The sequence below is a fragment of the Gymnodraco acuticeps genome, unplaced genomic scaffold (assembly GCF_902827175.1).
Source record: "Gymnodraco acuticeps unplaced genomic scaffold, fGymAcu1.1, whole genome shotgun sequence".
Taxonomy (NCBI): domain Eukaryota; kingdom Metazoa; phylum Chordata; class Actinopteri; order Perciformes; family Bathydraconidae; genus Gymnodraco; species Gymnodraco acuticeps.
The window spans coordinates 229,557-252,809 of record NW_022989904.1 but is presented as its reverse complement, the minus strand read 5'-3'; the positions used below and the strand labels follow the sequence as shown (position 1 = coordinate 252,809).

At 40.7% G+C, this 23,253-nt stretch overlaps 1 protein-coding gene across 1 annotated transcript in view; it reads right to left on the bottom strand.

Moving 5' to 3' along the window:
* Positions 1-23,253, bottom strand: part of fryb (furry homolog b (Drosophila)) — a gene marked incomplete in the record, with an annotated part of 52,183 nt that overhangs the window by 16,292 nt on the left and 12,638 nt on the right. Inside the window, 35 exon segments of the mRNA XM_034207231.1 lie at positions 705-808; positions 2,545-2,695; positions 4,197-4,270; positions 4,433-4,523; positions 4,645-4,813; positions 5,015-5,161; positions 5,246-5,502; positions 6,240-6,411; positions 6,565-6,664; positions 6,815-6,969; positions 7,147-7,257; positions 7,354-7,514; positions 7,685-7,857; positions 8,129-8,220; positions 8,601-8,658; positions 9,459-9,583; positions 11,139-11,328; positions 11,471-11,730; positions 11,855-11,938; positions 12,691-12,855; positions 13,129-13,245; positions 13,380-13,506; positions 13,667-13,774; positions 14,015-14,147; positions 14,232-14,403; positions 15,790-15,876; positions 16,330-16,438; positions 16,876-16,979; positions 17,523-17,624; positions 19,150-19,248; positions 19,448-19,540; positions 19,908-20,076; positions 21,612-21,692; positions 21,900-21,979; positions 22,917-23,007. Of these exon segments, the coding sequence (XP_034063122.1) occupies positions 705-808; positions 2,545-2,695; positions 4,197-4,270; positions 4,433-4,523; positions 4,645-4,813; positions 5,015-5,161; positions 5,246-5,502; positions 6,240-6,411; positions 6,565-6,664; positions 6,815-6,969; positions 7,147-7,257; positions 7,354-7,514; positions 7,685-7,857; positions 8,129-8,220; positions 8,601-8,658; positions 9,459-9,583; positions 11,139-11,328; positions 11,471-11,730; positions 11,855-11,938; positions 12,691-12,855; positions 13,129-13,245; positions 13,380-13,506; positions 13,667-13,774; positions 14,015-14,147; positions 14,232-14,403; positions 15,790-15,876; positions 16,330-16,438; positions 16,876-16,979; positions 17,523-17,624; positions 19,150-19,248; positions 19,448-19,540; positions 19,908-20,076; positions 21,612-21,692; positions 21,900-21,979; positions 22,917-23,007 (4,511 nt within the window).

Sequence of the window (23,253 nt, the reverse complement as noted above, 5' to 3'; positions counted from 1 at the left end):
TGCTACATACTGATGCAATGCCAAACATGATGAAGTACAGTGTATTGAATGCCCCCTTTTAAAAGGGATGGTTATGCTTCATTGGTTACTGTGAGAACTCCCAAACAGGTAGCATTTAGGATGACTTTAAATTAAAAATAATCTCGTTAAACACTACCATTAAAAAATGGAACAGTCCAGGACAGCATGGATTCCTAGACAACATCAGTAGCACAGATTTGATGATAAACGGCCTGAACTTACAGGTTAGTATGCTGAATATGCAGAGAACATAATACATTCCTGCACAGCTGACAGGGCAGGTATGTGTCCACATGAAGATAATAGTCTTGGATAGAACATTTTTCAAGGGAAGGAGATAAAATATCACACCTGTCAGTCTAAAAGCTTATTTGACGTCAGAGAAGTACCTATACACCTACATGATATTTTTGTGTGTATGTGTAAACATTCTTTTAATCAGGACAGTAAATCATAGTTTTCGATTCTTATCATTTTGTTCAAGTTCCTTTCAGTCCACATCATGTTCCCTTGCTGGGAGATAAGAGCAAAACCGGCTGGAGAATTTCTCTGAGTTCATGATGTTGGCCTGATAACCAGCCTTTTCATTCCTCTACCATTCCTTCCTCCCCAAGATGAATTAGCTCAAGGCCCGACTTGTATAAAGTAATAAGTCGAGTAAAGTATGTTGAGTGTATGCCTACCCAAGAAGAGGGCATGCAGCAGGAGGGGCAGATGTAAAGCCCAGTCTTCTCTCACGCTGTGGTCCACCACCATTTCAGTCATGAAGATCACTGCAATGTTACACCTGAGAACACACACAGAAATATAGTTAATGCACAAAATATCATCAATAACTGCTGCTTGGGTTGTATAGTGGTGTACTGAGGAATGTGGTCAACTTTACAGGCGTCGGTTCAAGCCGACTGTACTAGAGCAATTATCCCTAAAATTCAGCTCTGACTACATTTCTGTTCTGTTTTTCAGATTCAAAACTCCTTCAGTCAAATGAGTGATGCAACTAACAACTTTTTTCACAATGGGTTTATTCTGGTATAAAGAATTTCTATATACATTTGTATTCACGACAGAGTCCTGCATCGGGTACCCGACGGGTGACCTGCAAAAAAAGTGATTCGCGGGTGGTATTTTTTCAAATGCTTTTTTCCGGGTTCGGTTCTGGGTAAAACAAAGATGATGCGGGTCGGGTTGCGGGTGTTGCATAATAAATGTATATAATATATCAGACCCGTGCAGGACTCTGATTCACGGTATATAACGGTATATAACGGAAAATCGTCTTCACAATTTCCCAGAAAAGTAGTGTCCTTCAAGTTGTTTTTTCCAACCAAAATAAACCAAAATAATGAAATTTACGAATATAACAACGTCTAAGAATACAAATAAATAATCGCATTTGATTAGTCTAAACCAGTGATCTTTCTTTAAAATGACTTAAACCAAAAACTGTCAATTATACATTTATTAACTAATTGTTTTGCGTCTAAATCAAATCAATATATAGAAAAATGCTAAAATCCATACACTCAATATAAAACCTTTATTCTGTATTGGTTACATCTCTTTAAATGCACCTCCGTCATAAAGAGGATCTGTATCAGCAAGTTAAGGAATGCACTCAAGACAACTGAGACGACTCTGTGACGACTCTTCTGACGACTTTTTACTTTTACTTCTTACATTTGTAACACAAATACCTGTACTTTCTACTTCTTACATTTTCCAAAACAGGTTTGTTACTTTAGTTTTCATCTGTGTTTGGTGGCATGATCATTATTATTTAGAGTCATTGCGTGCCTATTGATTTGAACACGATCCGTGTATCCATTAGTCAGCTTGATAATCGGCGTTCAGGCAGGGAGCGCGCTGCGCGTGCGCGAGCCTCGAGGAGAGGAGAAGAAAAGAGCGCATATACTTGTGTTCGTCTGCACCAGAGCCATGATATAATAGATTCCATCTATATAGCGCTGGTCTGCACATCGTTTTTTGAAGAAATTGACGAGTAGAGGAGACGGGGAAAAAAGTATAAAAGTATCGATCCTATTGGCTCTAGTATCGATATTTTGAAACGTAACGTAATATCGGAAGTATCGATATTTTGGGATCGATCCGCCCACCCCTAGTATCCATCATTTCCTGGTCTTCTCTAAAGAAGAGGGACCAATGAAAACTTTGTAATTTTGCCTTGTTCAGCATGGAAACATTCATTAGCTAACAATGACATTATTGTTCTATTAATATAAAGTGAGGTCAGTTACTCTATAAAACAGTTGGTAGTTATGGGTACTTTTGACTTAAGTACATTTCGAAGCCAGTACTTCTTTACTTTTACTCGAGTAAAGAAGTTTAGTCAGTACTTCTACTTTTACCAGAGTATTTTTAAAGATGAGTATCTGTACTTCTACTCGAGTAAAGGATGTGTGTACTTTGGCCATCTCTGTCCATTATTGCTTCAGTCTGTTTTCTGCCTGTGTTTTTGTTGTTGTGTCAGAGTTGTTTGTCTGTGCATGTTTGCTTGTATACCTATGCAGTGGTCCTCTAGGTGTGATGGTTTCTGGGAGGTAGTCGACCAGAGGGGCCCAGCAGCCTCCGTTTACAGGCATGGGTAACGGCTGAGGATGGTTGGTCTCCAGGACACCCAGGATCCAGCCGGCATATGGCGGGAGAGGGTCCGCTACAAACACAATACAATAACAAGATTGTGTTAGTAAAAAATATACTTGAAACAAATATCTCAAACAAACGAGGCTCTCTCTTTGAACTGTAATGATATTTATTTACGAGGCGTTGAACACAGACCCTCAAGCACAAAAAGCGTTCCCTACATGAATAACAAAGTTGTGACAAACAGTTCATGTTACAAGTCACTTAGAAAACCCCCTGATCACCTTATGAAAGTGTGGGAAGTTCCAACATAAGCTAAGTCTCAGTTCACGTATTTCAACAACAAAGTGGTTCTTCAGCATTACTGCGGCTGTAGACACTGACATTTATTTACATTTTTAAGTTTACACACACACTTAGTTTTGAAATATTCAACTATAGTATTTAATAGGGATGCTCCGATCGATCGGCCGCCGATCGATATCGGCCGATATTCATTCTGCAGAGCGATCGGTGCTCTCTATAAATGCCGATCGGGAGAGACGATCACATGACGTAAAATACATGACACTTTTCTCTGTGTGCGGCAAAACAAGCTCGCCAAAATGGCTTCACCAGTCTGGCAGTTTTTGAAGGTGTCAGAAAAAGACAATAAAATAACGGTATGCAACGTGTGTGAAGCAGAAATCCTGCAGCTCCACCCGCCGTGACGGACCGGTGAGAGGAGCAAAAACACACAAGAGTTAGACCTAACACACTTAGCTATTTTATTTATTTATAAATATATTTATTCTTCACTATCGGGTCACTCATGACTGGATCGGTGAGCTGCATGAGATACTGACAGGCTGTCAGGAGAGAGAGAGAGAGAGAGAGAGAGAGAGAGAGAGAGAGAGAGGGAGAGAGGAAAAGAGAGCGCTTCCGCTCATTTCTCCCGTGTTAATCTCGTGTTAATCTCCAAAATTAATGTAAACTTGAATAATGTACTTCATTTGAATGTAATAATTATGTTGCTAGTTGTTTGTGGAAGCGCCAGTGAATGAGCCCCATTAACTGCATTTTAAACATCACTTTAAATGGAAGATCCCCATAGGCCCCACCCACTCGATCGGATCGGTGATCGGTATCGGCCGATACTGATTCCGGCGATCGGCCCCAAAATTGGCGATCGGAGCATCCCTAGTATTTAATAAAGTAATTGTGGTTTTACTTAAGAATATTCATCCTATGATGTTTAATATTTGGCTTAAGGTTTGACATTTTGCGAAATATTCCTATTTGCTTTCTTGTCAATAAATAATAGGACATTTTATTTTAGGCGAAAAATATATGCTTGTTCAGGTTATGGTTTATGGTGCACAGTGTCTTCCTAAAACTGTACATGTGTGCGTTTATGTCTGTATGGAGGGGTTTAGGGCAATTAGCATTAAAGTCATAGTTTGAAGTGGGGATCATTGACTGACAGGAAGAATCCTTGTCCTGGAGCTCTTTCCAAATTACAGGCAACTGTGAGTCCTTGTGGGTTGTGTGTGTTTATTACATTCAGTCTCATGAGAACCAAGACGACTCACCCTTCTCATCCTCGTAGGAGCCTCCGGAGCTGTTGCTGTAGCGAGACTCCAATCTGTTGTGAGCCCTGGCCATTCTGAGACAATTACAACACATTAAAAGTTAAAAATGTTATAGTTTGACAGGTGTTCATGCTTATTATGTGACTGAATCGTATAGTACTATAACGGATGAAGTCATATTATGTTGAAATATTGTATCTTCTTGCACAAGTGTCCAAAAATGTATTAATACTGACCGCTCTTCACTCTCTCTGACCAGCTTGACCTCTTCTGTGTCGGTCAGGTTCTCCTGGCCCGCCACCACAGTGTTACTGCTAGACGTGGTGCCTACACATAAGACATTTTTCAGAGACAATCTTTAGATTTACAGTACATTAAATCATCTGCAAATTAAAAGCAGTCAAGTCAATGTTGAGATAAAAATGTCAAATATGACAGGGATTCTCACCTGTCTGTGATGTGGAGGCCTTGTTGCTGGCAGCAAAGCGATAGAAGGGAGGGTTGTCGCAGTGCAACACGACAGGGTTCACAGGGTCCGTCTGCTGCAGCTCAAACAGCAGCTCCTCCATCGTCTGGATGGTGTTGTTGCGACACAGGTAGATCACCACCTTCTTTATCTAAAACAAATATACCGTGTTAATTGGATTACCCCACTATCAGCATATGGTGATGGTTAACATGTTTACACAACCCAATACCTATGATTAAACGATTGTAGCCTACAGATAATTTGATTTATTAGACCAATCTCTTTTTAAATAAACACTGGCACAGGCAGAGTGCTTACATAAGAGGATGAATGATGCTTCTGTACTTACATAAGGCAACAGCGTGGTATCACTGCTGACTCCACACAGGCTGACCAGGAACTGCAGGGCGATCCGCAGGTTGTTGCTCCACCTCTCGTTGGACACCAGAACGTTCCAGGCACTCTCGATCTCTGGGCCAGGGACCTCGTCTCCATACTGATAATGCGAGGGAAGAAAAAACAGTTGAAAACAGGAGATTTCAATGGAAAAGGGGGAGGAATTTCAATTAAAAAAACCTACCTTAGCAGTCATGAACATGAGGTTATTGAGCACTAGCGAGGTGGCGTGCAGGGAGCCCCATCCGCTGCCCCTCAGACTGGGGGCCAGACCCATGCCCTGCCCCGGACCGTGGGGTTCCTCCTCTGGTGTGCAGGGGCTCGAGGCCGGGGGTAGAAGCCCCGTGTCCACCAGCTCTAGGTTACTGAGCCAGGGCAGCAGGTAGGAGAGCATGATCTGCCTGCCGTTGGAGTGGGTTGTTGAGAATCGCTGGCTCACCTCTGCAGGGGCCAGAAAATAGGGATTTATGTTATCAGTGCTATGAGAAAGAAGAGTGTTCTTTAAATGTGTTCATTACTAGGAGAAAACATTTGAACAACTGTATCAGGAAGAACACTGGGATCTTTAATATATGTGCTCAAAGAGATTGTGTTGTTTTGGAGATTATTCTGCCTGCTTTAGTATTTAATACACTAGATCAGACTGTGATGAGGATAAAACTGCATTTCAGGAGCACCTCTTGTTCCCTTATTTGGATTGATGTGAAGTGTTTGCTGTTGAAATGTAATCGTTTAAAAAGGGACATAACAGTACTAGAGTGTAGTGGAGTTTTTATTTGATTTACACCTTCAGTTAAGATGTACTGTTCTACACCAAATAAACATTTTTATTTTTTTATTTCATCGTTTATTTGGCAGGGACAATGCACAGTAATGAACACTCAAGCGTAACAGTGCCAGATTTAGCTTTAAGCTAATTTCCATCCGCAGTCCCTCACATAAAACATTTAAGAAAATTACATTTGACAAACATAGCAAAAACAAAATACATGATATGCAAAAAGAGCAAGTGCAGCATACACAAGTATTTACCACATGGCAGGACAACATAGCAGCAACGACATATAAAGTGCAAGAGAAGATACAAGAGCTACATAAAGTGCAAGAGGAGATTCCCCATGATAGGATTCTAGTCATGACCCAGTGATTTGTGTACACATTCACCCTGAAAAAGTTACCTGAGAAAAGCGGCAGTGTGAGCTCTGGGTACATGCTGGCCAGCTGGATGGAGAGTTGCGACAGGTTGACGCTGTACAGAGGAGGCAGGGGGCCGTGCGTTCCATACAGAATATTACCCGGCTTCTGCTCCACCATCCGCTTAGAGTACGCACACAGCTTAGACTCCAGCACCTGCAGACATATGAATTATCTTTTAAATTCAATACGCATCATCAGGTTTTGGCTTCATGTTTGTGCTCTTGTCTTCACCTCTTTGCATGCTATTCATAAATATTTAACAAGGGAACTGTGATAACGTGCCCTTTATGTCAAATGTGTATGTACCTGCATCAGCTGCATGGAGATCTCATATATTTCCCTGCTGGTGTCTGAAGCTTTGAACAACACCAGATTGAGAAGGGTCACAAGGTCACATGGGTAATTCCTGGCAAAGTAAGGAAGAATAGTCATTTGTTAGGGCAGTGTAGGAAAACGACATTTCAATTGTAGTTATAAGAGTTCAATGCCCATAATGCCATGTTGCACATATTTGAGCTATTTTTAACAAATGTAACACTCAGCATTAGTTCCCCACCTGTTCCCGCAGACGGTGGCGATGGCCTTGAAGCAGCCAGACGCCAGCTGGTAAGATCCTGTGAAGCAGCGGTCCACGGCCCAGTTGAACAGGTTGATTTGGTCTGGGTTCAGTTCTAAGAGCAGGATGACCACCTCACAGCCCAGCCGGTGCACCTAGGACAAACAGATGTTATTATGTATAGGATATCACAAGTTGGGGTAAACCAGAGGGCTGAAACTTCTGTATCAACATGTTAGAATTATTCAAACTTCTTAAGGTGTACTGAAAAAACTGCAACACATAGTTCCTATGCAACAAATAACACGCAACTGATCCCAGGGTGGACCTACCCGTATGTCATGACAAGCCAAGATGTTGTCGAGCCATTTGTAGAGATAGCCGTCAGTGGAAAGACCCACATTGTCAAACACTGGACCGCAACACAGAACTGCTGACATGGCCTGAAAGACAAACGTTTAGATGAGTTAACAATGAGGCTTGTGTAAACAAAAACGCAAAACACAGAATAACCCCTTCTGTTTCTGTTTCTGGCTTACTTTGAGAGCACAGTACTGGTAGCGAGTGATCTGATGGTTGCGGTCACTGTAACGGTCGAGGGGAGTAAACATGACACTGAAGGGTCCGGCCCATTGGCTGAAGAGGATGAAGAGATGATGTCTCAGAGACTGCTGAGGGAAGAGAAAGCGCCTGTGGTGGACTGTGGAGGGCGAGAGAAAGAGACGCGGAGGGTTAACATGGGAGACAGAGAATGTACATTTAAGTCTGGCTGGCATGAGAACACTGCAAAAGCTACGGCTAACATCTATTTCTAATGAAAGACCAATGTATTAGGATATATGTCATAAAGATGTAAAAAAAAGGATTTACCAGGAACACACTGGATGAGATTAGCCACCATCCCGCTGAAATGGGCCCTGATGTCTTTAAGCACATCCAGCTCCTTCTCATTCTCAGCCTCCAGGAGCATGCGGGTCAGATCCACATACTCTAGGAACAGGGCACCCAGGGCCAGGGAGTCACGCTCCAGTGCTCCATTGGTGCTGTGAGGAGGAGGAGGAGGAGGAGGAGGAGGAGGAGGAGGAGGAGGAGGAGGAGGAGGAGGAGGAGGAGGAGGAGGAGGAGGAGGAGGAGGAGGAGGAGGAGGAAATATTATTTTACATGTGCATCAGCAGGCTTGAAATTACAGAAGAAAGAAAGTAAGCGTGGTATGATGTATACTGTTCAAAAACATTTGCATTTTTACACCAAAGTGCACAAGGAAACACCAAAACAAAACTCAAATGCACTCAGTAGATTTAATGTGTGTGCTACCTGTCACTGATAACTCCTGCGTTAGCCAGCAGCTCAAAGATCCTCAGCAGCTGCAGCCGGAGAAGATCCCTCCTCTCTCTGCGCTTCTTGTTCTGAAAGCACAGGCAGGTTTTCCATGAACTACTAAAAGTGTCTTAATATACTGCATGTTGTTTTGTTTATACTGGGATAATTGGTTTTGAAAGGAAGAATGATATAACTTTACATTACTGTAGCAGTCCATTTTCATAAATACATAATTATTGACCAATGGAAACTTCTCTAATGGCTGAGAGCGTACATTAACACATGAAAGATATACTTCTACTGACTCTGGATTCACATTATACTTCATCATAGTATTTTTTCACAATTATCTATCTGGGATCAATAAAGTTAATCCGATCCTGATTCAGTGCAGTCACTCTGTGTGTGTGTGTGTGTGTGTGTGTGTGTGTGTGTGTGTGTGTGTGTGTGTGTGTGTGTATGTTACCTCAGGCCTACGTTCCAGTGCTTCCTTCATCAGTGGATGGAGTTCTTCGACTAGCTCCCTATAGATAGGAGAAAATCAATTGATTGCTTTGTGCTAAGTGAGACGGATCAGATCCTCCCTCCCTGTACGTGGAGGACGCTCTGATTATAGGGACAGTCTGTTTTTCACCAGATAACCATCTTGTGCAACCCAAAATGTCACATGCCCTAAAACCACTAATCCTCAAACACAGTCATGTAAGACAAATTTGTCTGGGGAGGCCTTAATCTCTTTAATATCAATGAGCGCTCTGATGGCAAACATTTCAGGTTAAAAATAGATGATCTCTTCAAAATGAAATACCTGCATTCACAATGGAACCTCTGTCGTTTGAAAACATGTGATATATTTCCGTCCCTCCAACAGATTACTCTTCTACATCAGTGAAACTGGTTTTTTATTCTCATCTGAATGTCAAAGAGGCATGCAGCTCATCTCAGTTATGAAGAGAATGTAAGAACAGATGGGATTCAGTAACAGAAGAAGGCAGTGTGAAAAGGCTTTCTTATGTAAGAGAGAAGTACCAAATCTAGCACATCATCCATTTTCTATTCCGCATCCGTCTGATGGGGTTTCCTCGGTTTAGGCTTTGTGTGTTTATTCTCTGCAGAAGCTTACACCACAGAACAAAAGGCCCCGGCACATACTGTAACAATAACAAACCATTGTTTTCACATTTTTGAACCGTCATCTGAGCATTGAGTAGGGAATTTATTTTGTTATTCACACATTATTGGATATCTTAATTGATAAAACAGCATCTAGCACTTGATTCTGTGTATACTGGATGTACATTTCTGCATGTTCCTGTTCCAGTACCTGAAGACAAGAGCGTTTGTGCATCCGAACCCCAGCACCAGCGACTCGGTGATCTCCAAACTCTCAGCTCTCATCAGTGGGACGAGCTGTTTTAAAAGCCAGGCTACCGAAGGAGTGCCTATAACCTGAGGGATGAAAAGAACAACACAAACATTGGTCAGGCAACATTACCAACCTAGGACTGGTACAAATTCACTGCAAACATTATACATTTAACTTTAAATCCCCGTCATTATGAGCCCAGTGTTTTCAACCATTTTAGCGTTTTCTGGTACTTAAGTATTCATGACAGCGCTAATGTGTAAACAAAAATGAATAATCTTAATTAAAACCACATTCATCAGGGTATCAGTTCAGAAAAACAATATATTCAATTGTGTCCCTTAGAGCTAATTCAACGATAAGTTTAATTTGAATTAGGTTTAATAAACTTTCATTTCAGGTACTTTGATCATTCATCTTTTTAAGCAAAAACGCCAATCATTTTCTAGTTACAATACCTCCAATGTAAAGATTTTGTGTTAAAACTTATGTTTTAATTTATTCTAAATTACATTTTTAGGGTTTATGATTTGGTGATTTTGGTGATCCTGACATTTCAGAGCCTAAAACATAATAAATCTATTGAAAAATCATCAGTGGAATAATCAATAACGAAAAGTAATATTGACCAATATCTTTTAAAAATCTTTATGGCAGCAAGTAAAAAGGCCATAACAAGGCGATGGCTCTGTCAGGAACCTCCCACCATCGCTCGATGGGTAGCCATAATTAAAAACATTCGCAGTATGGAACACATGACTTTCAGCTTAAGACTAGAAAGAGACAAAGGTGAAGCCCTCTGGGAAAAATGGGACACAACACAAAGAGGTGATAACCTGTCTTGCACTTGATGTTTTTTTGTTTAAGTAAACAATGATTGTTACAATTGTACTTCGTGATGGCCTCCTCGTGACCCCTTAGTTAAAGCCGTGTTTTTTATTTTTACTTTTTTTATTTATTCAGTTTTATTTTGAACTGTCTTTGTTGTATGTATTTTTGTTATCTGTTCCCTCTAGCTCAGGGGTGTCAAACTCAATTTCATCGCGGGCCACATCAGCATTATGGTTGCACTCAAAGGGCCGGTTGTAACTATATAAATATACAAATATATAATATACATAAAACATTATATTACATGATTGCTTCTGCATTGGATTATTATGGAATAGGGTAATAACTTCATAAATAACTACGTCTGAAAGCAGAAGTCCAGGGCAAATAATTGCAAGTCTCTTCAGTGCGCATTTCACAAAATGAGATGCATTGTGGGACATGTAGTTTATGGGCAATCTGCTTCTGTAAAGTGGCATGTGACCATATAATAAACGTATTATATTCTTTGCAAGCTCTTGCAGGCCACATAAAATGAAGTTGCGGGCCGGATTTGGCCCTCGGGCCTTGAGTTTGACACCCCTGCTCTAGCTTAACTAGAGGGTTGGGATATGTATGTTACTTTGAGGTATTGTATGCAAAATCTACCATTGTCCCGAAGTATACTTTTATCTGATATACTTGCTACAATACTGTCCGTGTTTTTTTCCCCTGTAAAACCTGAAAATAAAAATTAAGTTACAAAAAAAAAAAATGAAAAGTAATGTACAGTATATTAAAACGAAATTGTATGGCACTAACACGCACCTTGTTGTCATAGGTGATGCTGCCGTCGGGCGTGGTGGCTGTGATCTCTGGTGTGGAGGCTCTGAGGTGACCGGGGGACATGATGCTCGGCTTAGCCACGCCAAGACACATGATCAGGTAGTTCCGCCACAGAGAGATGTAGTTGTCACTGGATCCTGCCGTGCTCGTCTTCTTCGCATTCACTGGACTGCTGCAGGAAGACAAAAGAAGAAAAGGCAGGTGATCAGATACTTTAATCGTTCAAAGACATACACCAATTGTTTTGCGAGACACAATATAATTCTATAATGAAATGTAAGAATGTAGAATATAGTTAATTTGTGTCCTCGTACTTGGGGTCGACCAGAGGCTGCAGCAGCTGTAGCCGTGTGAAGGCGTAGGGCCAGGCGTACCCCAGGGCGGTGGGGCAGTGTTTGGGAAGGTGCTCCTGCCGCAAGAAGATGTGCAGACAGAGCACCCAGGGGTCCTTGAGACACTGAGCAAAGATCCAGACATGACTCGGACTCTTCACGTCGTAGGAGCTGCTCACCAGCCGAGCCGTCCACTCCACCAGCCACTGCAGGTCAACATGGTGGTTGAGAGGCAAGGTGGACTAATGGAGAGGAGGGGAAGAATTTAAGAATTATACACAGCAGCGGGGGTAAGGGGTTTGAAGGATTATGATATGAATAATTAATCTGATTGTACTGATTCACACTTCATATAAATACACTTACGGAGTCAGACACAGCATGAACAAAGCTGTCCATTACAGCCGGGCTCAGCTGGTCCATGACCTCTATCATGGGTTTGTCATCGTCCTGGAGAGAGAGACATTTATAGAATCAGCTATTTTTATAACAGCGTCATACAATGTGAGACAATTCACAGCCTGCATGCGCTGCATATTTAATCGCAACTAGAGTCAGGTGGATCTCTATCAGGGTATATGCAGGAATCCTGTAGTCAAATGTAATCCCTTTTAAGACCTTTTTTAAGACCCTTTCCATACATTTTAAGACCTCATCGCCACTTTGAGTTCTAACCGGTTACATTGGCGACACACTTTACCTTACATTGACTATATACAGTATTGATTGTCCTTCCTCCTTATCTTCCAACCATTTGGATGCAAACTTGCATTTCCCCATAACGATGTTGTTTAACAACCGGCGTAAACGGACCTTCGCGCTATCAAGCAGTGAGCGTGCGATGTCCTGTTCAGATGACGTCAAGCCCAACGGGATGCCATAAATAAACTACACAGAATCACACTACACACCTACGCAATGATTACATTCAGGCAAACTGTAGAATACAACCTCTTTGGACCATTTATATACTTATTGAAAACAAGCTACAAAGTGTAATACCTTGGAAAATGCCGTTTAATTTTTTTAATAGCCTTAATTTTCGCTAAATTGATTTAGCAACTTTTAATACTTTTTAAGACCCCGCGGACCCCCTGTCTATCTACTATCCATTCTAATATTTTCATGTTCTCTCTGGCTAGACATTTGACAGTAGCAGCATAACATGTTTTTGGCGAAGAAGTGAGTTTTCCAAACGGTACCTCAGCATGTCCCAGAGCAGTGAAGAGGCAGCGTATTTCTCTTAACACGCCGACAGCCAGCTTCCTGGTGCTGATCTGACAGGAGCAGAGGAGCAGCAGAGCCAGGCCCTCCACCGCATGCAGCACTGAGCAGTGGGGGCTTCGCTCCGGCAGTCTGGGGCTGGACTAAAGGAGAGGGAAGACAACGAGGGGGGAGAAGTTTGTAACAGATATTACTGTAAATTGGCTTTTTAACCAGTAGCTAAACCTGTTGTTATGATAGTTAACACTTTTCTATGGTAAAAATGAAGAAATCCAAAGCCATTTTTAGCTCATTAGTGTCTTTTTACGAGTGAAAAAACACCCAGTAATCTCTGAGAAATTCTAGAGTGAACCAATGACCAAATGTGTCTTTAAAATAGTTTTGTTTTTAAGAAGATATCATTTTAAACTCCAAACCTCACTCACTCCTCCTCGCGTCTTCCCCTGGAGCTGCAGCGCTAACCTCCACTGTGTGAGCAGCTGGAGAAGGAGCTTCACTGATGAGTCCTGCAGACCCTGATGAGTGTCTTGAACCTAAAACAAAACATACATATTGTATCAATAAACCAAGCCTACACACACCTGAAAGGAAGTGTGACCAATGCAAATGCAACATATAATGTTTTACTGTCGAGGAAGCAGCCTGATTCTGTCGAGTTCATTCATACCTCGCGCAACAGGAAATGTGTGTAACCAAACAGGACGTCCTCCCTCCAGTCGGAGAAATCGAGCAACAGGCTCTGCAGGGAGTTCTGGGAAATAAGACGAAGCTCATCGTCCATGTGCACAGTAAGTCTGCGGGAGGGATGACATCATGATCAGAGTTCAATAAACAAGGTCTTGTTTTACAGCCTCATGGAAGGTAAACATTGCAGAAAATGATCAGTGACAACTCAACATAAAAAAAGATGTGTTTTGTATAGCATCAGGCAAAGTTGTCGTGTTGCTAACTGACCGTGAGAGCAGGTCGATGAGCTCCGGTTTGGACATGGCATCGGGAAGGATACGAGGAATGGCAGCCACACATGTTCTGAACAGGTCGATTTTAGGCTTCCTTTCACCACTGTCAAAGAAGGGAGGGGAACATTAAGCACACTAACCCAAAACACAGCTATCATCTTATGTGCAAAAGATAACATACAACATACAATAAATATGTATCACACATCATTATTGTCAGGACTTGGGCCACAAACTCAGTCACAGAGATAGCAGTATTTATTTTCTTTAAATAATTTTCAACTTTAGTTATGATACCAGGCAGAATAATAACACCTCAGTGCGGCACTTTGAAGGTACATACGTGATCATGTCTTCTGGTTCTTTGTTGAGCATCTGGACGCTGGTGAGCATCATACATCGACCCACCTCTTTGTCTAAGTGTCTCAGGATGTTGTCCAGAGACTTTCGCACCTGGGAGTAGTACAAGGACATGCCTGTGGAGAACAGGAAGTGTCAGTCAGCGCGTGGAGTTAGAGACTTCATTCATTCTTCTTGAAGGCCTACAGACACACACATACCTATTAGTTTGGCTTCCTCTTCAGTTAGGGTCTTGCTGAGATAAGTTTTCTTCTTCTTCAGAGAGTTTCCAGAGGGCAGAGTGGCCCCTGTGTTGGGCATGGGAGGCTCTCCGTCCTTCTGTTGCAGAGCATCTGCTATCACCAGGAACGCCCGGAGACCTATGTTCATCCGCTGGAGTAGAGAGAAAGCAGAGAGTCACAGAGTCTGTTTATCCAGAGCAATGTCACATTTGTGGAAATTGGAATAAATGCACCAAACAGCACTTGCACTTTGACATGCAAACTTGTGTATGAATGTTTGGCTGCGGTGTTGTTTTAAAAATGGTTAAATAACATTAATAATTCAATGCCTCTTTCAGGGGTGTCAAACTCAAGGCCCGGGGGCCAAATCCGGCCCGCGACTTCATTTTCTGTGGCCCGCAAGAGCTTGCAAAAAATAAAATAAGTTTATTATACGGTTTCATGCCGCTTTACAGAAGCACGTTGTCCATAAACTACATGTCCCACAATGCTTCTCATTTCGTGACATGCACACTGAAGAGATTTGCAATTATTTGTAATGAATTGCCCTAGACTTCTGCTTCCAGACGTAGTTAATTATAAAGTTATTAACCAATCCGATAATAATCCAATGCATAGACAATAATGTAATATAATAAATAATTGTATATATATTTATATATGTAAATATATATACATAAAGTTACAACTGGCCCTTTGAGTGCAACCTTAATGATAATGTGGCCCCCGATGACATTGAGTTTGACACCCCAGCTCTAAATAAAGGGTTTATTTTTGTACTTAGAAGGGATCTTACAGTGTATGTTATTTTCTGCAGCACTTGGTGAATGATTATTTTCATCTCAAAATCCTGATGTTTCGCTGTAAGTGTCAAGATTTCTTCATTATCCAAGCATAATAATAACAACACATTGGTGAGTCTTTTTACGTCTTCACTGTGGTTTAAAGAGCTCTCATATCAAAATGAACGCAGCAGAGATATTATCTACTTTTATTTCATACATATTTCTTCCATGTAAAAAATCTGGCACTACATTTCCCACCACTGACCGCAGACAGTTTGGTAGGAGAATCAGATGTGTTGCCAGTATGCTACTAACGGCAAATGTGGCTTCAATCCGCTCAAGCAGAAATGAGACAATACTTGAGACAGATGATCAAACTTCAAACAGCTCCCTCTGAACCACTAAAGACTTTATCCAAGATGTTACACAGACACACGAGGTGAAGCAATACCACTGTTGCATTCGCGGCTGGGAGTCATTGGATTTGCTCTTTAAACAACAATGCTTTAAATGACTTGTTTCTGTTCATATAACCAGAATCCTGTAATCGCATATGATCGTCCCTTATCATCTCTTTGCTACAGCTTATAAACATCTTATTCAAAGCTCCAACAAAGGGCATTCAGTTCTCTACCCTCCCGGCTGACTGAGGACTATGGATAAGAATAGGAATGCTCGTTGTGTAGCATGGCCGGGGTGATACACCGTTGATCTGTGTGCGAGTGTTTGCACATGATTAAATGTCTCTTTACCTCTGGGTTGAGACTGAAGGCTTTGGCTGGTTTCCCGACACTCAGCAGGTCAAATATGATCTCCTTCATGGCGAAATCCAGTTTCTCCTGAACAGAGGACAAACAAACTGGTGTTACAGGATATCAGAGTTAGTGTGGTATGAGGCAGCTAGTACATGCACTGTGTGACGCCAATAGGACCTTTTGATTGAATAACTGATATCTTAGAGAAGTAACAATCGAAAACAACATAAAAATAAGGTCAACCTTTTTTACAGCAAATGTCATACATGCTGTTTTCTAAGCAACCGTGGGAACAGGTTGTGAAATTAAATATTTGTTTAGCTTTTGACCAGTTTCTGCAACTCTGTCAACATGTTTTCTTTATTAACCAGTGTTTGTGTTTCTTAGTAAAAGAAGTAAATCTTAGAAGTTGGCACATAGTTGGCTCCACGTTAGACACAACAAACCACACTTTATTTCACATGTGCTTTGACCCAAAGAAAAGAGTAAAAAGCTACATCATGTGAGTGTGTGGGTGCGAGGAAATGTGATACAAACCTGTGCAATAAACTGGATGATCTTGACAAAAATATTAAGGGGCATGTCTCTGGGCACCACGCTCCGGCTCCCTTTGGGGAACAGAGTGGAGGTGATGGAGGTCAGACGACTGTGGGAGGAGGGGGAGACAAACACAAGTGAGAAGAGAGACGAGCAAAGAGGGAAGGTAAAGGGTTGTAATATAAGTAGAATGTAGCAGTATGAAAGTAGTATGTATGTGTGTAATGTGTGTGTACAGTAGTATGAGCAGAGTCATTACATCTTTTGTAGTAAATCATGTTCATGTCAATTTCAAGAAACTCGCCAAACTAACCAAGCATCACTACAACAACTCTCTGCATTTAAGGGTTTGAATGTAGGTTAAGTTGTGGAAAAGAAATCTCTTTAAAAAAACATCAAATCACAAATGTAAGTGTTCTTGTGGTCTCATTTGTTCACAGTATTCAAAACAAGGTATCACACTATAGGTAAAAAGGACATATTGATGCTTAAAACTTTGAATTGAAGGTTGCATTTAACATCTTGTTAATGACATGTGGCTGTTACCTTTGTGTTCCAGTGTTGCTCTCGCATTTTATTCGGATCATGTAGACCCACAGCAGGCGGTAGAGGGATTCTAGAGCCACACGTGCCATCTTGGGATCTTTATTCTGCATTCAGGCACAAGCAGACCAAAGATTGATTGTGTTTAACCAGGTGCAGTATTTCACATACCTCCATCATACAAAAATGATTCACTGCTACAGCTTTACTGTATTCATAACATACATTGCTTTCCCAGCATTTAGAGTGTGATCATAAATCAAACTTCAAAGAGAAGTCTTATCAGGTGGAGGGTGTCGTATTGTCATACTGATATTCTGTATAAACTGTGAAGTCCACTGAGACAAAATGTAACATTTGTGATATTGGGCTATATCAATAAACATTGATTGATTGATTATCAATGAGCCTACGTCAATCACTGTGTTATTAACCTGTAGTGTTCCCCTCAAAGCCAGAGCATTGGGTCGTGCTCGTGCAGCAGTGTGAAGTTCAGTGTTGAACGCTTGTCAAAATCGCTCCCCATTGACAGGAATCTATTGCACAGCCTGCGTTGTTTTCGTGTGCGAGTATAACACTGCTGGTGATCTTTACAAATAACCTCACTATGGTAATTCTGGCATTTGCATGGTGCAGAGGGAAAAGCTGACCTTGAGGTTTGAGAGGCAGTTGTTGAGGAAAATGTGCCAGCGGCTGAGGAAGAACTGCTTCTGACTGACGCACAGCAGGCAAGTCACCAGAGGATACAGAGCCTGGTGTGAGAGGGGAGAAGACAGATGGGAGACATTTGCATCAGGCACTTCAAATTCAAAGTTCATTCATTGTATGTAAATAGAAAATAAAAGATTAGGGCTTATTCCCAAACCAGTTTTCAACATAAATTCAGCATATACGTTTATAGGTTTCAAATCTTAATAAAGTCAATTAAAAAAAGGTTCAGATTCAATCCTTTCAAGCTGATATCAAAATGTTTGGCTTTTCTTTAATGATTATAAAGTGTTACGTACATTATTTGAGATAATTACAATCAGGTTGCATTGGTTTCAGGCCCCATGAATCCTGTATTGGCCAGTTATCCTTTATCCTCTATATCTTTTACTTTTCAAATTAAGTTTATTGAACAAAACAAAACAGTCTCATGTTTTCCTCACGTATGTGGGCAAAATGTAGGTAACAACAGTTTGAACAAAGTTCCTAGCAAACCTAGAAAACAAAGTTCACACACAGAAATGTGAACTATGTGTCTGGTCTGTTCAATCATCTGCTAAATTCATGTTAGTCTGAAGTGCTTGCATTCTTAAACACGAATGCCTTCAATGGCTGGTGTGAGTACGGACGCACTCTTGTCATGAATGGTTATGGAAATATTGGGTTTGAGGATTATATCATTTAACTGTCACTCCTGGTCATATATTCCAGTGTGTTTACAGAGGGGTGTGTCGAGCATTGGATTTTTGCTCTGCAGTATTTAGAGAATCTAACAAAGGAAACGTGCGGACTGGCTGAGTGACATGTATGCAGCCCTGAGGACACAAGTCTGTGGCACATCACAAATAGCACCTCAGCCACCCGCAAGCAGCGAGGTGCCATGTATTGTTATCCAATTAGTCTGCTGCGGATTGTGAAATCAATCCAAAGGTGGGGCAACATTAAAGAGAAATACTAAGCAAAACATTGTCTTAGCAAGCATTGCTAATTCGCTATTTTTTAAATCGAATTATCGTAAGAATCTTCTAAATACCTCTTTTAAAAATGTTGAATTTGCATTGTGAACATTTTAGGGTTTAAATATGAATCACTCGTTTCACAACAACAAGACTTGAGGAACTAAACTACAGACTAAAAAACAATAACCAGGAAATAATCAGGTTACATTTTGGTAAGAGACAGTTAACTGATTCATAATTTCCTTAACATTCATGGTTAAAACGTTCAGGCTATGACAAAGCGAATTTTGATCCCGGTGCTGACACGAATGTCATGTTTTATACTATGCTTGTTTAGGTGAGACCACTATCTTAACAAGGGAGATGTACTGCTTCTAGTTTTCTGATTTTCCTGCCCCTGATTTCCTTCTGCGGGCAAACATTGTCCATCTGGCACTGCTACAAAAACTAGCCTGTTTCACTGCATACTGCACTCGTGTCTCCTGCCCATGGAGAGATAAACACCCACATGTTGGAGAGGTACAGTAAGTGCTTTCACCAATTAGTGTTAACAGAGAGGATATGAAAAGAGACGAGAAGTGATGAAGAGTACAGGTGAGGAGAAGGTTACCAGAGAGTGTTTTTTCCTAGAGGAAAGGTCCAGTGTGGTATCGTATAAACTTTCGACGAAGTTACGTAGACACGGAACGTTCACCTCGTTCTTCACAGTCTGGGGGAGAACAAAAAAGTTAGTTTATGAAAGTATTTTTACCAGACCGCCGTTTCTTTATTCTACTTTAATTGCATGCAGGTCGACAGACAAGACACTATATAGTCACCATTTCAGGATTAAGATCATTCCCATCATTCTCTGGCTTAAAATAACTCAAAGCGCACTGAGTGGTGCTCTTAGATTAAAATGCACTTACAGCAGCAACAGGTACAAGTATCTCCACAAAGAGTCCAGCTAATGAGTGTTTAATGTCTTTATCCTTCACTTCCAAGAAATACTGCGCACACTCCTGAAGACATAAAGAGAACGAGAGTCAGACACAGTGAGAAAAACAATATATGTACATTCAATGAACTAAGGTCAGCAGTTCAATCGCTTATTATGGGTTAAGGAAAAGAGAAACATTCTCACCACTGCAACAACCATCAAAGGGACAATTAAGACACTTGTAGGACATTAAGACACTCTTATTTCTTCAGTGGAACTTCTCAGTACTCAATAGGATAGATTCCTGATACTCAACTGCTTCCAGACATGAATGTATGTGAAGAAAGAACATGTCTGTCCTGAAAACACTCCTTGAGATTCCTACACCAAAGCCTACAATGTGTTGGTATGTAAATAACAGTTAGGGGCCACACTGATTTATGCTCTACCTGCATGAACTGGAAGGAGGCTTCAAAGTCTTCCACTGGGTACATTTTGATGCGGAAGAACTTGAGTCCCATGATGAGGCTGATGGTGGACTGGATGACGTAGGGGCTCTGCTCCTTCGGCCTCAGCTCCTTCAGCTCCGAGATGAACTTCTTCTTCACTGCCGGGAACCTGTCCGGGTAATGGCGAGCAGATGTGAGATTCGCTCTATTCTAGTAAAGCTCTAGTAAATGTTTTCATACCCGGGTCTCAGCTAAGAGGTGGTTTGGTTAGGGGGATTACAGTCAAAATGTTCTCATGAATGTTTATTTGCTAATATTTAACTAAACTCTTACTCCTGCGCACCTGTTTCTTGCATGTGAACATGGGTGTGTGTGTGCTTGCATATGTAACCACTATCCAAATAGATTTTTTACCAACAGTGCTCTGCAGGCCTATTATTAGAATGGCATCTCTAGGGGTGATGTGGAGGGAATGTGTGTGTGTGTGTGTGTGTGTGTGCGTGTGTGCGTGTGTGTGGTGTGTGGTGTGTGTGTGTGTGTGTGTGTGTGTGTGTGTGTGTGTGTGTGTGTGTGTGTGTGTGGGTGTGTGTGTGTGTGTGTGTGTGTGTGTGTGTGTGTGTGTGTGTGTGGTGTGTGTGTGTGTGTGTGTGTGTGTGTGTGTGTGTGTGTGTGTGTGCACTTCAAGCGTGTGCTTAAGTAAGTGGAACAGTCACCAGCCTTCTGTTTAGTGCTGACTATTTAAATAACATACACATAAACACTTTGATCCATAAACCAAGCTGGAAAAACACACACACATAATGCCAAGAAGTATGTGTCGAGGTTGTTTATTGCCTATGTGTACTGCACATTTTCAAAGCCTGATGTGTACTGCAAATGTAATACACTATAAACTTTAATCAGGTGGAAAACCCATCATCCACACATAAGAAGGTCTGCTGAACCAGATCTAAAAGTATGGACTTTGATCCATTATTTGATCGATGACTGGGTTCAATTATGTGATAGCTCAGCCAATGTGTGTGGGCGTGTGTGACAGCAGTGACTAGGCCGCCCTGTGAACCTCCTCCATCACGGTAATAACCTCCTGCAGAATGGGAACAGGGCTCATCTCTCATCACGTAATATTACGCAGACAGAGGACCATCATCTGGAGTGTCATTATCCTCAGTTGCCATCACACACATATTTACTAGCACACACACACACACACCAGACTAGTGGCAAACAAGGATGGGCGGGCATTTGTTTCTTCTCCTCCATTACTACAGAGGGATTGCCTTAGTAATTGCTGTTTCCACTGGAAATGGGGTCAAGGGGAGGACAGGTAGCTTTTGTAAATACGTGTTTGATGCAACACCCTGACCAGCACACATCTGCGACAAGACCTCAATTAAAAGATCAGCATTTAGTGAAAATAAAGTGAATTATTTGATTCTAAACTGTGAAAATAAATAAATAAAGTCACCTTTAAAACTGAGTTGTATGTATTTCAAGTGATTGCCACTTTTCACAAGGAATGCTTGGCTAACAAAATCAAGGGATTTTCAAAAATGGATTTGTAGCCGATTGGGGATTACCTCAACACATTTGCAACAAACAGTGTGAAATAATGTGATAAATATACACCCTGTTGATATACAAACATTTCATGTGTATGCACACACAAACATACAAGCAGTATAAACATTGATTTTCACATACCTGGACTGAGCAACAACTCCCACCACCTCAGCGTAGAGGTCAGCCACTATGTGCATGTTAGCTGTGTTAGGTCCAAGATACCTGAGAAGTAAACACAACAATTAATACCATAGCATATAACGATGTGCATAACTGTGGTACGACACACAAAAGTTTATATATTTTTGAATTTGCATAAATGCATTTTGATGTCAAGATTGTATGATTATGTTTCAGCCAGTCAGAAAGTGAAGACACTGTTTTTATTGCATTTCGGTAAATATGTTGTGCTTCTATGGTCTTTCTTACCCTTCTTTGTATTTGAAGTGCTTGAAGGCCAGGTTTATTACTTCTTGGATGAGTCCATCCAAAAGAGGATGAAGAGGGATCTGCATTGAGATAAAAACCTTATCATTGTATGCTGAATCAAGCCAAAAAAGTTGATTAATTCATTTAAACGAGAAATAACTGAAAGTAAAAAAAAATGCTGGATCACACATATGGAAATTAGTTTAAACATACACATTATAGGTGTGTTTTTTGTATGTTTCTTTCCCTTAACTGTCAAGTAGGGCTGTGCGATTATGGCAAAAATCATAATCACAAATATTTGTTGGTCAATAATTGATATCACGATTATTAAATACGATTATTCATTGACTTTGAAAATATCCATTTATTGAACTTTAAAACAAATACAAATAATAATTTGAACAGTATCTTTTTAACTGTTAAAAACTGTTTTACCCTGAACGTATAATTCAACTGAAAAACAAATACAAAAATAAATGACACATTTAAATAAATAATATAAAAATAATAAATACCAATAAACAAGATCAACAAATATTTTCGAGCGCACTTCCACAAGCTACCAAACATATATTAATATGATAAATAAAAATACATTTGACCAAAATAAATGATATCAAATATGTTGCAGTCATAACCTAGCAAAGCAAAATAATCGTTTTTTTCGATTATGTTGTTTTCCTAATTGTTAAAATACGATTAATTGCACAGCCCTACTGTCAAGTGGGAAATAAGCATTTTGTGTACGTTTTTGTGTTTCTCTTATTTTCCTACGATACTGAAATGATTGGCTGTGAATAAGAAAATATGAAGGACAGACCACCTATTTCTTTTTGGAGAAAGGGGCAGGTAATATAAGAAATATTGTCTTCTGCCTGCTCCTTTTCGGGTATGTTGTGTTTATGGAGACATGTTTTTTAAATAATTGTTATACATTGAGTTTGTGCATACCATGAACGGAACAAATAAAAATGAAATATATGTATACACAAAGCATATTGCAGAGTTACTCACCTGCTTCAAAACTTCTATAAGTACAAGAGAAAAGATGAAGTCTATCGACAGGTCTCTCCTCTCCAGTAAGTAGTCCTTCTGTTGCTCATCACTGACACAGACACAGGGAAACAAAGACAGAGAACATTAGTGTTGTGTTGCCTCTAAAAGTCAAATAAGTCTGGCATTGAAATACAATATTTTACAGTAATGTATTCGACATTTCCTGTCCACCTGACATGGTGTTTGAGTGTTTTTTTTACTACTGTGTGTGAATGTGACAGTTTAGACCTCCAGATCTATTCTAGAATCGCATGTGGGTGCAGAGAAGAGTTTTACAGTTGAATGTGTGTGAGCT